The 15422-nt window shown below is 39.2% G+C and overlaps 1 protein-coding gene across 3 annotated transcripts in view; it reads left to right on the forward strand.

The window, feature by feature from the left end:
- The window catches only part of scube3 (signal peptide, CUB domain, EGF-like 3), a 75380-nt gene that overhangs the window by 4717 nt on the left and 55241 nt on the right, over window positions 1–15422 (forward strand). For all 3 annotated transcript variants that reach the window (XM_079358599.1, XM_079358598.1, XM_079358600.1), the window contains exon 2: window positions 13765–13887. In XM_079358599.1, the coding sequence (XP_079214725.1) occupies window positions 13765–13887 (123 nt within the window). The remainder of the gene's footprint in view (window positions 1–13764; window positions 13888–15422) is intronic.

The raw sequence follows: 15422 nt of genomic DNA on the forward strand, positions 1-15422 counted from the left end.
GGTGGAGGGGGATCAATCCTGCGTTCACTTTATAGCACTTAGAGAGAGCGTCTGTCTGACAAGTGGTACTCCGGTACCACAGTACATGTTGTTACAGAGCAGCAGAGAGAGCACAGAGATTATTATCTTGGCATTACCTGAGTGGTGAAAACACTTGATAACAATTCAGTCAGAGAGCTGTGTGGTGTGATTCATGAAAACAACTTCGATCTGTGGGTGTTATGAGTGATTTTAGACTGGATATTAATGAGTGCACTTAACAGGTATAAGTACTTACACTTTCCAGAATGGGGCTCCATTAAAGATGTGGAATCCTTTTCTATTTATCATGGCTACTTTATTTCATACTCCCTGGCTTGAAACGGGCAAAAACGTGGTTTCATTTTAGGAAAGGCAAACTGCAGCTATATACATTGGGAGTACAATGTTTACAGGCACATGTTAAGTCAAAGCTGTCTAGCACAAGCTGTGACCCAGGGCGAGTCAGCGGGCCTTCCTTCTGGACAGTCGCTCACTTTCATCCTGGCTGCTGGAATGTCCAACCGAGACAGTTTACTCTCTGCAACAGAGTGTCAAAGATTATGGCCTTAAGAATTCTGACTTCTCTGCTCAGAACTGCACTTTCCAAATATTCAACATTTAATCTATCTCTTTCCTTGAGTAATGTACTTCTTTTGCTTCACGTTGAGCCGCATATTTGACACACATCTATCTTTGTCTGTTAAGAAAATGAGTTATCCTTTCACTTTGTAGCAAAGAGTTAGGTTTTAATCCTTCGATCACATTTTTTTGTGAAATGAATCAGCATGACATCGAGGTTTGGCATGTATTCAACAGAAAAGTCTAACAGTGTGGGACATCCTTTTTACCTCCTGGTTGCAAGTCAAAGAAGAACACTCACTAAAAGGCGTCTATATTAAAAGTCTATAGCCAGCAGCTAGTTAGCCTAGCTTAGCACAAAGACTTGAAACAGAGCAGAAAGATGTTTTCTTCTAACAGTTACAAAATGCACCTACCAGCATGTTTGACAGCGCTATTTTTTTTCTCACACATTCTATCTGGTTTGTTTAATCTGCTAGGTAACTTCCCAGAGTACAAGCTAGTTGCCTGGCAACTGCTTAGAGCCAATAAATAGTCCTGACACATAACCTCTCAAAAGTTTGGTGAACGTCCGTTTTTGCATTTCTCATTTTTTAAAGGCAAGATTTAAAAAAAAAAGGCCTTTTTTTTTTTTTCTCTCAAACTTCTCCAATTAATGATTGTTTCAGTGTGCAGGGAAGTTTGCATCATAATAATTTACGTGTCCAAAAACTGCATCCATCCTAAGTTTTAAAGCACATACCGAAACTGATTCTGGTTTGCACATTTTGTATGCAGTGCGGCTGTCAGGTCACAGCAAAACAAAACCCCAACCCATGGACTCTGCAGAATCCCTGTTGCTCCCCAGGGGATCAGCTGTTTAGATCCCTCTGCCATGATACCTTTTCCCCTTCCTCCAGCAGAAAATCACTTTATCAGCAGCTAGCGAGACACTTGTGAGCACAATTTGTCACCTCATTAGGAATGGTTGCAGGGCTGACGAAGCTGAATTTTTTTTTTGTGCAAAATGGGGAAGTAAAAAATTGTACTTTAAATTGCCCAAACTTTCCGAAGAGCACCGGGGCAACTGCTTTGTATGCAGCACCTGTGTGACATGGAACACTCACCCTTGGAGGTAAGAAGTGCAGAGCTTGTTTGGAGCCTGTTTCTCAAAGCTTTAATCTGAACAATATGTTCTAAATGAGGCCTGTGATGCTTCTTTCAACCGTGGCATTGTAGTTAAAATTAGAAAACTCCCCTGTGCTCCCATCTCTGTCCCTCTCACCCTGTCAGTGGCCTTTGTTCTCCGTGCAGATGCGGCACGGTGCTGACAACATCCCTGTTGGTTTCGGGGGAGGATGGAGTCAGTGTCGATGGAACTCTGACCCCCCAGACTTAAACTCACCTCCAGAGCCCCTTCATATGCACTGAAGGCTCGCTGAGGAACCTCAGTGCCGTCCCTGAGCCAGCTGCAGCGGCTCTTAGATCATTAATCCTCTAAACCCCCCTACCACAGAGCCCACATTTGTTTTTCTGCTCCATTACTCCACGATCAGGGATACTGTGACTCAGGAGAAGATTTCAGAGAGAATGTCATCTTTGTCTCTGTATTTTGTTCGGCTGAAACCCGCTTAACCATCCTTCCTTCACTTTCAGCCTCTTCTTCGCCCCCTTGTGCGAATAATGGGGCTGCATCCCTTTTTGGAGAGGTTTTTTTTTTTGTTGGCGGGGGGGGGGGGGGGTCGGCAAGGGACATCATTAGGCTGGTCTGCAGTGGTCAGTGTTGTCAGAGGGGGGTTGGGGGTCAGAGGGAGCCTTGTTTACAGACTGTGTGTGTTTACATTCCTGATGGTGAGCGCCAGCTTTAGAGACTGCTAGAAGTGAAAGGAAATGCTCTTATTCTGCTTAGTAATGGAAAAATCCAGCCCAATACATCAAGGAGTCCAGATGAAAAAAGTTATTTATTTGATGGGTTCTGGCCAGTGCATTCTGGGTAGAAAGAGAGATGACTTCACGGGTGAATTTGAGACTCCCTCAATGGACAGAGGCATGGGAAAACCAAAGGGTCCGTGGCAGTATTTAATCACCCCGCTGAACTCCATGTGTGTATATATATATATATATATATATATATATATATATACAGTATATAACTGTAACCTATACTGCTGATTAATAGTAAGAGTTGGCTGTGCTGCCTTCTTCTAAATAATTACACTGTAAATCATACAGGCATTTCAATTTGAGAAAATTCCAAATTTTGATCCTTAAAGAAGAGAAATGTTATTTAGTGCTAATTGTGCCGAATAGATTTTGATTGTACATAAGAACTATTTGGTTAAATAGATTTTCATATAAAATATGATTGACACAAGCATGTCCTTAGAATGAACAGCTTCATGCATCCTTCTACTTAAAAATATCAAACTTGTTTTCCAAGCATTTTTAAAGTTGTCTGACTTTACACAGTGCTGCACAGATTAATTACAGGTTCCACGTTGAACTGAGTCTGTCATTCAAGTGATGAGTATTTATAGAAAATATGCTGCATGATGGCTGATAATTAAAAACTGTGGACACAGTTAAAATGAAAGGCAATGTCTGCTAAACATTTAATCTAGATTGCAGTGATAACAACCATAATCATGGTTAGAATTGTGACATTTCACCTGAACTAAGCACTCAGTCCGGGGGAAGGGAACGAAAACGTTTTTCACCGAAAATGCGAAAAGTTTGAAGACTTCAGTGTCATAAATTATGTTTACTTTTTATTTGAGGGGTTTGGCTGGTTTTAGATGAAGCACACCATCAAATATGTCTTGTGTGGCTCTGCCAAAAATAAACATTATTGGACCCTTTACATAATTTATCGGCAAAATGATGAATCATCCAGCAAATTGTATGAGAACATACTTTTTGGTTTCAGATCAAATGTAGGCTGGATTAAAAGAAATCCAATTTTCATTGCAACTGTGTTCTTTGAAAATGCTTGAACCCTTTTGGGTTGAATGCAGATCACATGACCAATCCCTTTTCAGTGGCATATATTTCTACAAAAAGTTCTGTCCAAAGCTTGGCCTAAAACTTATGCATCATTACAGCAGAACATTTCCTCTGTTACTTATGTTTTCTTCTCTTGCGCCCTCTTTAGCAGGCTGATTGAAACACAGTGTGAGCAGTGATGGAGAGGCCATTAAGTACTTGATGTGTCTTTTTAAGTGAGACGTTTACATGCAGTGATTGTGCTGTCTTAACAGCATTTAAATGAAGTCTATATGCAAGTCAGTTCAGGCCTGCTGTGCATCACATGTCTGAGCTGGAGTAGTTAATGCCTGCTTCACAGTTTACACAGAGACCCATTCACTTTATACCTCCGTTTGACAGAAAACTACCAAAAATATCACACTTGTGCTGTAATTGCTGCGTAACCATCCTTTTAGTTGGTACTGTATTTGGTTAAAACAGCCACCAGTGAATGTAATTGCTGTGTGCAGAGGGGAGAGTGTCATGTCAGTTAGCTAAGGCTGTATAAATATAAGGTATACAGCTGGACTGAGTGCCTCTCTTCCCTTATTTAAAATATTCAGCATTAAAAAGTCTTTTGCAGTGGAGGAATCATGCCAAGAAAGCTGAAAAATCACTTTCAAGGTGCAAATGAATTTGCTGTCACTTTGCCTCCTAATGGGAAACGGTTACATGTTCTACTCAGTTATTCAAGGTAGTACATATTAGATGCTCAACACTTAGGAGTGTTCATGTCAGCTTCTCTCTGCACCCTCCTGGTATTGCTCCCATGATTCACTTAATTACTGTAATAAGTGTTTTTCTACAGGAGGTGGTCTTGAGGTCTGTGAGTCAGAGTCTATTAGGGCCACACATGCTCAAGGAAAGGCACAGCACCAGATGCATGCTTTCAGATCATCTCAGAGAAGTGTCCAACACTTTGTTCATTGAGTTCGAACCTGACACATTTTTTTATAGATGATACAAGGTGAGGACATGAAATCTTCACCGGCAGCTTCTTGCCTGTCACGTAACGTTTTGTTGGAAATCTATAGAGCTATTGTTGTGTAAAAAAAATCCATAATTGGTACAAAGATCCACATAGCATATACACAAATCCCCAAGCTGTGTAAGCTGGTCTGAGGTTTGTAAATGTATTTTATAGTCATCAATGTCTGAAACACTTAGGTGTATTTGCTCTAAGGCTTGAAAATGTACCCAAGTCATTAATTACAATTGTGGCAGGTCTCTCAGTGATTTTTTTCTGCAACACTTCTGTCGTGCAAGAGTCACAAATATCTGTGGGTTTGTCTATCAAATATTATTTCACTCTTTTCTCTTAAAACATGATTATGACATAATACAGGGCTGATAAAATTGACAGCTCATCTCTTAACTTGTTGTAATTAGCAGGACATCACAGCGAATCAGCTTCTTGCAATATGAATTATTGATGGCCAATTATTTTTGTACCATAAGGCTAACAGGATATCAATGTTCACTTTTAGCATTGAACGTAAATAAAAGTAAGTATTCTATAAGGTTAAATTTCTAGCCTTTTCTTTAAATACTTTATTAGTTTTCCCAGAATGCAACGTTTGCAATACCTTATGTCTTTTGAAATGCATCTAGAAATTTGTGTTTTAAGAATTTCTGTTGTGAGATCTGCTAATAGTTTTGGTCTTTGCAGTGAAGTAAAATGAAAGAAAAATATATTTTCTAGTATTTTATTAATGATTTATTCTATAGATGGAAACTTTCAAGAAAAGCATCCAATTACAAAAATAATAGTTTAAAATAATTTCAAATTTAGTAGTAAGTCCTAGTTGAGCAATTTATTTAAGTACTACTTTCAAGTATGAGCTCTTATAAGGATTATGTTGAAAAATAATCTAAAGACGTTAAGTCAAAATATCACGACCCAAAGCCCTCATGATTAGATCACATTTCGAAAACCTGAAATCCTACATTTCCCATAATACTACTCTTTTGCATCTTTCATTTAATTACATCATCTGAGTCAAAAAATACTTTTGGAAATGTTTAACTAGACGACCAGCTCAACATTGACAGTAAACTGAACTTCATGGAAATATTTCCCTCAATAAAATAACATAAAAATCAGAGCGCAGAGTTCAGTCCGTTGTTCCTTTTGTATCATTATTATTTTACATTATTATGGGGTACATATTAGTCATAGCAAGACCAAGAAAGCTGCAGTCCTGTGCACTTGTTAACCTGATATGTCCCTCGTAGAACCAGCCTGCATGTTCTTGTTCATTTTCCCTCAGCCCTCGGATTAATCTGAGGCTTCATGGTCGGTGGACATAAGAAGGGAGGGCCCCGGAGGGGCGGGTTTGAAGTTTTGATCACAGTTTCTAAAAGCACAGGATCAGTCTGTGGTTATGATTCCTAAACATTTAGAGTGTGTGAAGGATGAGTGTAAATATCCCGAATGGAAGCAGTGGATATTTTTATTCTCAACTTTTTAGAGGCTTGCTGGACAGCCAACAGTGTGCCCCTTCATTAGCTGAAGGGATGTTGGCAAGAAGGGGGAGAGATGCTAAATTTTGTTTTCACGTTGACGTCTGCATTTAATCAAAACCTTTTTTTTTTTTTTTTAAGGGAGAGGTTGGCTCGTCTGCTTTGCTGCACATCTTTAGATACACAATTTCATCGTGCACTGTGATAGTGTTGTGACTTTGAATCCCTGCCCTTTCAACAATCTTGTCCCTACGGCCTCACAGAACACCAGCTTAAAGATACATCAAGCTACATTACTTCCCACAGTTATAGAGCTCTACTGTGTCCCTGAATATGATGTGTTGTGCTGCTCGAGGGAACTTTAAAACTACACAAAGGTTTTTTTGTTTGTTAGAGGCAAAACCAATAGTGTTTTGTTAATTGCTAGAGACCTTTTTTGTTTACATTCTTGTTCATGGAAGTTGTTGCATAACGCCTCTTTTCTAATTAGATCGCATCTGCTAAGTTAATCAGGCAGTCTGACAGAAAGTGCAAGGTTTACCCACCTCACTGGAGAATTTAAAAATGGTACAACATCATGCAACCTAGGACTATGCAAACACAATCCCCTTTGCTTGCCAAAAACAGAAATGATCAGCATATCAAAGGTTTAAGAAAAATGTAGTGATAAACTCAATGTTGTCCATGTTTTGTTCGATCCCCTTGGAGTTCTTCTCTTGAAATTGATATCCTCATGTCATATAATGTAAATTTGTAAATTTCTCAGTTTGCGAGAAGAATAAAGAATTATCTCATCTTATTTTATCTTATATCTATTTGGAGAAAGTCTTTCAGGTTATTATATGAAGCTGTACCATCCCAACAGTCTTTTACAGGCTAATAAATTGATTAACAGATTTATTAATGGGGAATTAGACATCTGTTGTTCCATTCTTACTGAAGGTGAGTTCTAGGATAGCTTGGTAATTAGGTGGCAAGCCTACGTAATGAACATTCATATTGAGTCACAATACTTATTGGATTGCAATATGTTAGAATGGCAATACAAATCAATTCAGCACCCATTAATCGTGATTTTTGCAGAACAAAGTCATGACGTCCAATTTTTTTTGAGAACTGTGCCCACCTTCAATAGCTTGGTGTCAACAACTACCTCAAGTCTTGTATCACATGTATCAATGTTTGTTTTCTTCAAGCTGAGGCTTTACTTTATCATCCTATAGAGTGGATTTTTTTAAATCACATTTAGTATTGAAACTATTAAGAAAAGCTCTTTGTCATTGGCAGACACCAATGACAAGCTGGCTCCTTATTCAAAGTCAAGGTCAACCTTAACTTCACTTTATCGTCCCCGAGGAAAATGTGTTTTTCAACAAGGTAAAACCATGAAACATAGACAACAAGACTTTATTTTTCATAATTTGGCATATAGTGTTTTTCACTGACTCTTTGCTTTGCTTTACAACACACAGTTCAACCGTTGAACATCCTATCACCAAATGTGTTGAAAAGAAAACGAAAGAAGAGGTGTGACCGTTTGTTTTCATCCTGTACAGCTATCCAAACTCTCTTCTGCTCCATGCGTAAAGTAATTATCCCGACCATAACCCCATCCTGTACAACCACAACCCTAAGTATAGTGTTAATGTGGTTCTAAGATAGATAATTACAATTCTTACTCCTTTGTAATTATACAGACTATGACATACACTGTGATCCCATGAACACCTTTTATGGATTTGAACTCGGCACCCTTCCTCTTCTGCTGCAAGGGTCTCAAGAAAACAACAGATATAGTCGAAAATGTCATTTTCAAAAGAGATTGCTTTGTCTCTGAAGTGGAATAACAACTTATTAACTGTTGCAACAAATCATTTAGTAAGGAAAATTGAGCTGAAAACTTGGTCGCCGACGGAATGCATCACTTGGTCCATTTTTGACTCTTATTTTAAAAGTTGACTGCCAGCAGCACAAGTAATGCTACACCTTTGGGTGTCCCAGCGCCACTCAGTCTATTTTTGTCTCTGAAGGAAAAGTGATGGGGGGGTTAGGGCAAAGCAAACAGCAAGGGTCTCAACACTCAAAGTAAACATTGCCCTATGTTTGAACTACACACCTTCGGCCCCACAGTTCTCCCACACACCAGCACTCTCCCCTCTGAATCTTATTCCAGCTAACACCCCCTCAAGTCGGGCTTCGCTAAATACTCTGCTTATCCCAGGACCTTCCAATAAATCATAGAGGTAAAGCACCTCTGACAAGGTCTCACCTCCAGCCAGTAGCTGTGACTCGGGCAACGTTCACACTGCTGGCAAAAGTGAACCAAATCTCCCTTTTTACCTAAGATGCGACTCAGATCAGATTTTGTGGACAGTTTAAATATATAAGTCAGATATGGGCTACCTAGACAAGATACAGATCAGATATTTCCAATTTGACCTCAGTCTGAACAGCCAGGTTGGAACACATACGACTTTGACATGATTCTTGAGCAACACTCGTCACAGTTCTGCCCTGGCTGAATGGATGGGAGCGGCAGTCCCTGGCACTCAATAAAAACCAAACAGAAGGCACATGTGATCCGAGGTAGTCAGTGAAGGGACAGGGAGGTGTTTTCTGAACAGGCAACACTTGATGAATTGGTAACTGACCTATGTTTGGAAGCACATCAAAAATGGAATATGGACAAATGTTGCAGCAGAAAAACACTACTACAGTGTCAAAAAGAAAAGAACATTGAAGCCAGGTTTAAGGACGCTTAGTGCTCTAAGCTAAATGCTGGATGTTTCGTCATTGTTATTCATTTAGGCCTTGGGGTCAGTCCATGACTTAATACAGGCCACATTGAAAAGTAATGTGAGCTGCCAAATCAAAAAATGAGTATCAAGGCGTACAGTGTAAACATAATCAGAGATGTAGGCACTACTTTTACTAATGGGTTGTCTGCCTAACTGTTCTTGTTAGCTCAGAGCATGTTTCTAGAAAACGCAGAGTCAAAATCATTTGGTGATGTGTCAAGAAATTGAACACTGGAGCCCAACCTTTGTTTTGTATAGAGATACCATGAATAAACATTTGCATTTTCAATTTGACTAAGCAATGATTCTCCAAATACTGCTTTCATAAACACTTAACTTAAAGTAGCGCTTAGCTGTAGTACTCTGCTATCTGTGCTGACAATGGAGGCTGGAAAAATGACAACATAGCCATAATTCCACATCTGCCCAGTAATTTTGTACCACATGATATGACCTGTAGTGTTAAAACTTTGATTGGTTGATGTTGGATAGATTGGGCTTTAGACCTTTACTTCTAATGTTTTATTGAACATAAGAATCTTTTTCAAGGGAGAATAAAACATCTTTTGTTGTTTTAAAAAGGTTTCTCAGGCTGTGAAGTTAACTTCCATATGCTTAATTAAACTCTAGTGTAAATGTAGAATTAGCTGCTGCCAACCTGAAAGATTACAGTCAGTTTTTCAGCCTCATTTGCACTGTTTTTTTTTTTTTTTTTTTGAACAGCTTTGTCTGATAAAGAGGCTGTTTTTGCCTTGCAGTTCTACTTGGTGTCATCCAACAAAATCATCAAATTCAATATCCAAAAGATGTCAGGGGTTTAAACACAGGCTTAAGCAATTTGTGGCTTAGTGTGCTCAAGTCTATTAACATGATGAGCGCCTCTACAGCAGCGATATTCAAAATGACACATCCCCTGCAGGAAACTGTTTAAACATCTGAGCATTGCCCAACATCTCTTTCTTCTTTGGTTTTGTTGTTTTGACTTTGTTTATTCATCCTTGTCTCGAAGCGCCGGCTCCATCCTCTGCTGCCTTGACTTGTTCCCAACAACTGTGATTCCTCAACACAAAAGAATGAAAGAAACTCTGAAAAGAAAAAAAAAAAATCTTTTCATCTGAGTCAATTACCAGGGCAGTATTACTGAACACACTGAGCGTTCAGAGGATCGTCCTCTGGAGGGAACTGAAACGATGTATTGATTGTGACATGTTTATTTCCATGACAGAAACATGTTAGGTTTCCAACAACGCAAGCACATTTAGTGTTTGTTGTCCATGTGTCTACAGGAACTCTCCAAGTTATGGCAGGATTTTTTAAACAACTCTTTGACAGACATGAGCCGATGTAATTTATGCGCCGGGATTGCTTGATTTGTTTTTATTTAGTTCTAAGCATCTTCCACTTAAAGCAATGGGAATGTGGGTGTGTAATATGTTTGACAGTTTTTTTTGTTTTGATCATCAAAAATAAGCTTTTCTCTTTTCTGCCCAGTTCATTTCAAGCTCCTGCAAACTGGTTTCTTACTGTAGGCCCACAGTTTTCTCAGGCTGTGAAGTATATTTTCATTTAAAAATGTAGAGATTGAGTTGCTGCCCATCTTTATAGATTGGAAGTTGACTTTTTTTTTTGCTGCTTTTGCACATTGCAATTATTGGAATGGTTTAGTCAAGGTTTACACAAAAGTCTGTTTTGCCTTTTTCATATCCATATTGGAAGCAAACTGCGCTCTGTCATCATTTTAATTTCCTGAGCTATCATCAACTGGCTGTACCATAACATTAGAAATGCTTACAGCCCAATATCTTCAGCAGCTCTTTTGCACTCAATAACTACCTGAGGCAATAACAGAATCAAACTGTTCTCGATGCAAAACTGAGATGTATAATTGCTGGTTTATCTGCACTACTTGTGTGGATGCACATTCGATTATCTTTATACTGAAGAAGAGTGAACAAGTTCATTTGATGTCTGGAGCTGTCAGTTTCTGATACCTAATGCTGCTGAAAGAGCCTGAGTGTGTTTGTATGTTTCTCAAAGTAATACAGTGAAACTCTGCAACCTTGCAGGACAAACTGAACTGATGCCGCAGATGGGACCATTAATAACAGAATAAAAAGAGAGATTCTCTGGGTTTTTGCCATAATGAATATTAATGACTACAGAGACTTGCCACAGACGAACCTGACAATAGGATGGATATTTTGTTGTGATTAATGCCTCCTCTATTGAAAAACACTTCCTCACACGGCCTCTCCTGCTCTAATCCTGTAAGGTAGTCTGTGCGAAGAATACACCCAGGCTACTTCTCATGAGAATTCACATTGTTCTCTCATAATATAAATCAATACAGTGCTGGGGGAGCTCTGTTTCACTAAATGGCTTCTTGGAAATTTAGCAAGAGAGGGGGCAGAACATTCTTATGGGCTCTTTCCCTTAATGGGTGCTGCATACAAAATAATTTAATTTAGTCACAAAAAAACATTTTGAGTCAGTGGGTCCAGTATGTCCGTCTGGACAGAAATGATTTAAGTCCAAGTTCTTTATCTCAAATAAAACAAGTAAAACTCTGACTGCAGAGACCTGGTCATCTTTGGTTAGAATTCAGGATTTAGCTACAACCAGAGCTGCATGGTGAACAAAACGGATGCAGTTTAAAAGTGCATTATGACAATGAAAGGGTGAAATATAAAAGCGTGAATGACTTTGTTCAGATCCATGGGAGACAGGAATGATCTGATTTTAGAAATGCGTTTCAGCTGAAAATGTTTTTGATGTTGTGAATGGAACCAAGCTTAGCAAGGAAGAGGAGCTGATGAATAATTATGAGCTTAAATGTTGGCTTCAGATTTTGATTGAGTTTTTAAGGTTTTTTGACATCTGGTATTTCCTGTTGCTGAGGCATGTGACTTAATTATCTTAAATGTTAGGACTATTGGATTGGAAAGGAACGTACACGTTCTGAATGATCTGGCTGAGTCGTAGCATGTAAATGCAGAATAGTAGAGGGCCTAGAAGCCTCTTTAAGTCAGATCCAAAAGGAAGAAGGACTTTCACCCTTTCACTCAATCTAGCCTTTGTTTTGCCAGTGTCTGCAATAGCTTAGCTTTTCTTTTTTCCATCAGCACAGTCAGATCCCAATCTAATCACCAAAATATTATGCACAAAAGCACTGAGAGTCTGTAACTCAATTCAGTATAAAATTCCTAATTTAAGTCTCGGACTTCACCAGGATTATTTTAAAACAATTTGGTGTCAGCTTTACATAAAAGCCATCCTCACTTCAATTTATTCATTATCTTCACCAACGCTCTGCTTGACATCAGGAGTTTGGGATTAGGTTTATATGTCCAAATATAAAATGTGAACTTGATTGAGATTGTTTATAAATTTCCTTTAACCATAGGGTTCCCTGAAAGCTCTACAAGATTGCAATGAAATGTGTGTTCATCTTAGACTAATAACAACTATTGCAATGTTTCCATTATTTATTATTTTTTCATAACCCTTGTAGTGGGTTGTACACGAGTGATCGCACAAGAGTTAATTTAGACATTTAGTTTATTTTTGTTCTTTGTTCAGTAAAGGTAGGAATCAAACTTAGGGCCTTTTTACATAGAGCACACGCCACCACCAGGGCCAGTAAGGTATCATATTGTGACACAGATTTCCCAAAGAGTTTTGTGCATCCTGAGTTGTCACTGCCCTCCTTTTTTTTATTTTTTTTTTACAGCAGCCTCCCTCTCCTCCAGGAATAGGCTGATATAGCCAATATGCTAAGCCCATGGGTTTAGGTTGCAGGTCATTTCCCATCAGGATCAGCCGGCTCCTGCAGAGGGATGGTGATAAGAGTGGATATTGGGAGCTATGTAAACCTTGTTAAGCTGCCCATCCCCTGTGCGCAAGGGGGTAATCCTGAACACCTGGAATAGTCTACTGGGATTTGGTGGGATTAGGGGGCTCCATGAGGCCGACCTCGTCAGGATTTTGATTAAATATACATTTCAATTCTTATCTTTGAACAATACTTCTGTCAAACAAGTCAACATAAATATAATTAGCTAATCTGTGCTCATGTAAATGTTATATAAGTGTGAAGCGTGGATCTGTGGGGAAAGTAACTTTTTGCTTGGTTAAGTTCACGGAGTACACATTTTCAGGCCTTCACTGATTCAACCACAACAATTTTGTGTTTGTTATTAAATTTGTGAAAAAGTCATGTTGGCATAACAGCGAAATCTAGGCGGTGAGGCTATGAACATCATACCCTCCTAAGTCCTAACATCTGCATGTTGGTATTGTGATTGCATGCTGACATGAGCCTTGAGTCAAATTAGTACTTTCCCTCAGAGGGCCACTATCATGGCTACAGATGGTTAATCTTGGTTGTTTTTTGTTTTTTTTAAACATACAAATCCATTGTTCTATAATTTTATTTCTAATTTTCATTATTATTATTTAGCACAATTGCTTTCTTCGAATGGGGAGACTCTGGGATTTTCTTGTACTAACAAGGACATTGTGGTTGACGGTTGGCAGTTGTAGTTTCTCCTAGACTAATGAGTTTATCGTCTTTCTTTTTATCATTATTGAGGCTCTTCTGTGTTTATTTTTCAAACTTCACCTTTCCAAAGGTCCATGGCATCATATTTTGTCTTTAATTATAAAGAAAGTGACTCTGTTGGTAGAAGAAACAAATGTTCTTTTGTGTTTGGTTCTTTAACTTTCAATTCAAAAAAACTTTAATTGTGCAATTCAAGGGCGAAGTGAGTGGACAGTTCTGGCAGAATCAAGTCATGGATTCTGACAACATGAACATCTGTATTTTGTGGTAAAATCATTATCTAGGGCGTTGCACCTTCTTCATCATCTAACCTCCCCCTCCCTGTTCCTTCTTTTCTAGACGTGGACGAGTGTGCAGAGGCGCTTGACAACTGCAGCATCGATGCCATCTGCCAGAACACCCTGAGGTCATACAAATGTATCTGCAAGTCAGGATATAAAGGAGACGGCAAACATTGTGAAGGTAAGAGTATTCTTCGGATTAATGTGCTCATTCCCACCTGTGGTTGGAGGCGGATACTTGTGCGCCTCTCTGTGGGAGGATTTTTACAGTACATTGAAGTAAAAGTGACACCTCTCATGTTGATTTGACTTCTCTCTGGGAATGCTAGCCTCCCCAGAGCAAGTGACAGGCTCGATAAGAGCTTCTGTCTCACTCAACGCAACTCATTAGCTCAAGACTTCTGAAGAGGGAGGAGAGCTGAGGGAGAGAGGGGCGGACGGAGGAAAAGGGAACACCAGGTGCAGAGTGCTCCTTTGTGGCGAGATGAAATGAAGCAGTAAATTTCCTACACATGTTGAAGGAGAAAATTAAGATAGCAACTGAATCGGCAGTCAGAGGGCCTGCCAAGCTGTCAGGGATATTTCCACAGCCAGAGGAAGGCCTCATGGACTGTCAGACACAAGTCTGTTTTTCTAACCCTTTTCTCAATGTGCCCAAAGCCTCCGGATCATTATATCCCACAGTTTTTATTAGTATTATTACAAAACCATATTTCTCAATGTCATTTTTTTCCATCAATGTTATTATTCTTTAATTTAGTTGACTGAGTGTTTTTCGTGGCCATGTGCCTGTGGGTCATAAAAGTTAGCTTTCTTGAATCTATTGTGAAATATACGCAAAGGTTGGGTTTCCTTTAACTCAAGGCTGACATGCTGGTCAGATTCTAAATTCAAAAGTGTTTGTGACTATGGCGCTTAATTCATCCAGTGCACGTGATAAAAGTGAACAGAGGAGTATCCAAACTAACTCCTGCTGAAACCAACCGTGAACCATGAAAGCTGTGTTGGCTGCATTCTCACAGTACCCGTGCAGTTTACAGATCTCTTCAAATATGACAGCTACAGGAGTGAAGAAAATAACACGTTGTGGCTGGAATACTCATTACGCCTGTAAGAGCTTCAAGATTCCTGCGAAGCTGATGTGAAGACGTTAACCCGCTCTTTGGAAACAATGTCTGAGAGAAACCTTAAATGAGTGTAAAGATTGACGCATGCTTAATTAAGATCAATCAGGCGCTGGCATGCCAATAATTATGCAGATATGGAGATTTGACAACGGCAGCACCTGATTACAGCTACTTATGTCAGATAAGTGGTTCCCATTAGATCAGCACATCACACCTTCCTTCAGTCACTGTTTGGTTATGAATCCTCCCTCACAGTCATTAATTGTTAATATCAGATGTGACAGATTTCAGAGCACACTATACATTAAGGTCTCGATGTGGCCTAAGCAAAGAAAAAGAAGTCCTCCCTGTTGTCACAGCTGAAAAGAGATATCACCCACGGCAATGGTGAAGTCTCTTTTCTTAAATTCACTGTCTTCAGATAACAGCATTACATTTTAATTAAGGCGGTGTGGGCTCACTTAGAGCTCGACTGATTTATCGGTCACCTGACCATCGGTATCGGCTAATTTTATCGCAGATATAATCTGTAACATTACAAGATTTATTCACTGGTCAAATATAATTTCATTAGATTTTTGTTGTATTA

This window comes from Symphodus melops (genome assembly GCF_947650265.1).
Source record: "Symphodus melops genome assembly, chromosome: 13".
NCBI classification, from domain to species: Eukaryota; Metazoa; Chordata; class Actinopteri; order Labriformes; family Labridae; genus Symphodus; species Symphodus melops.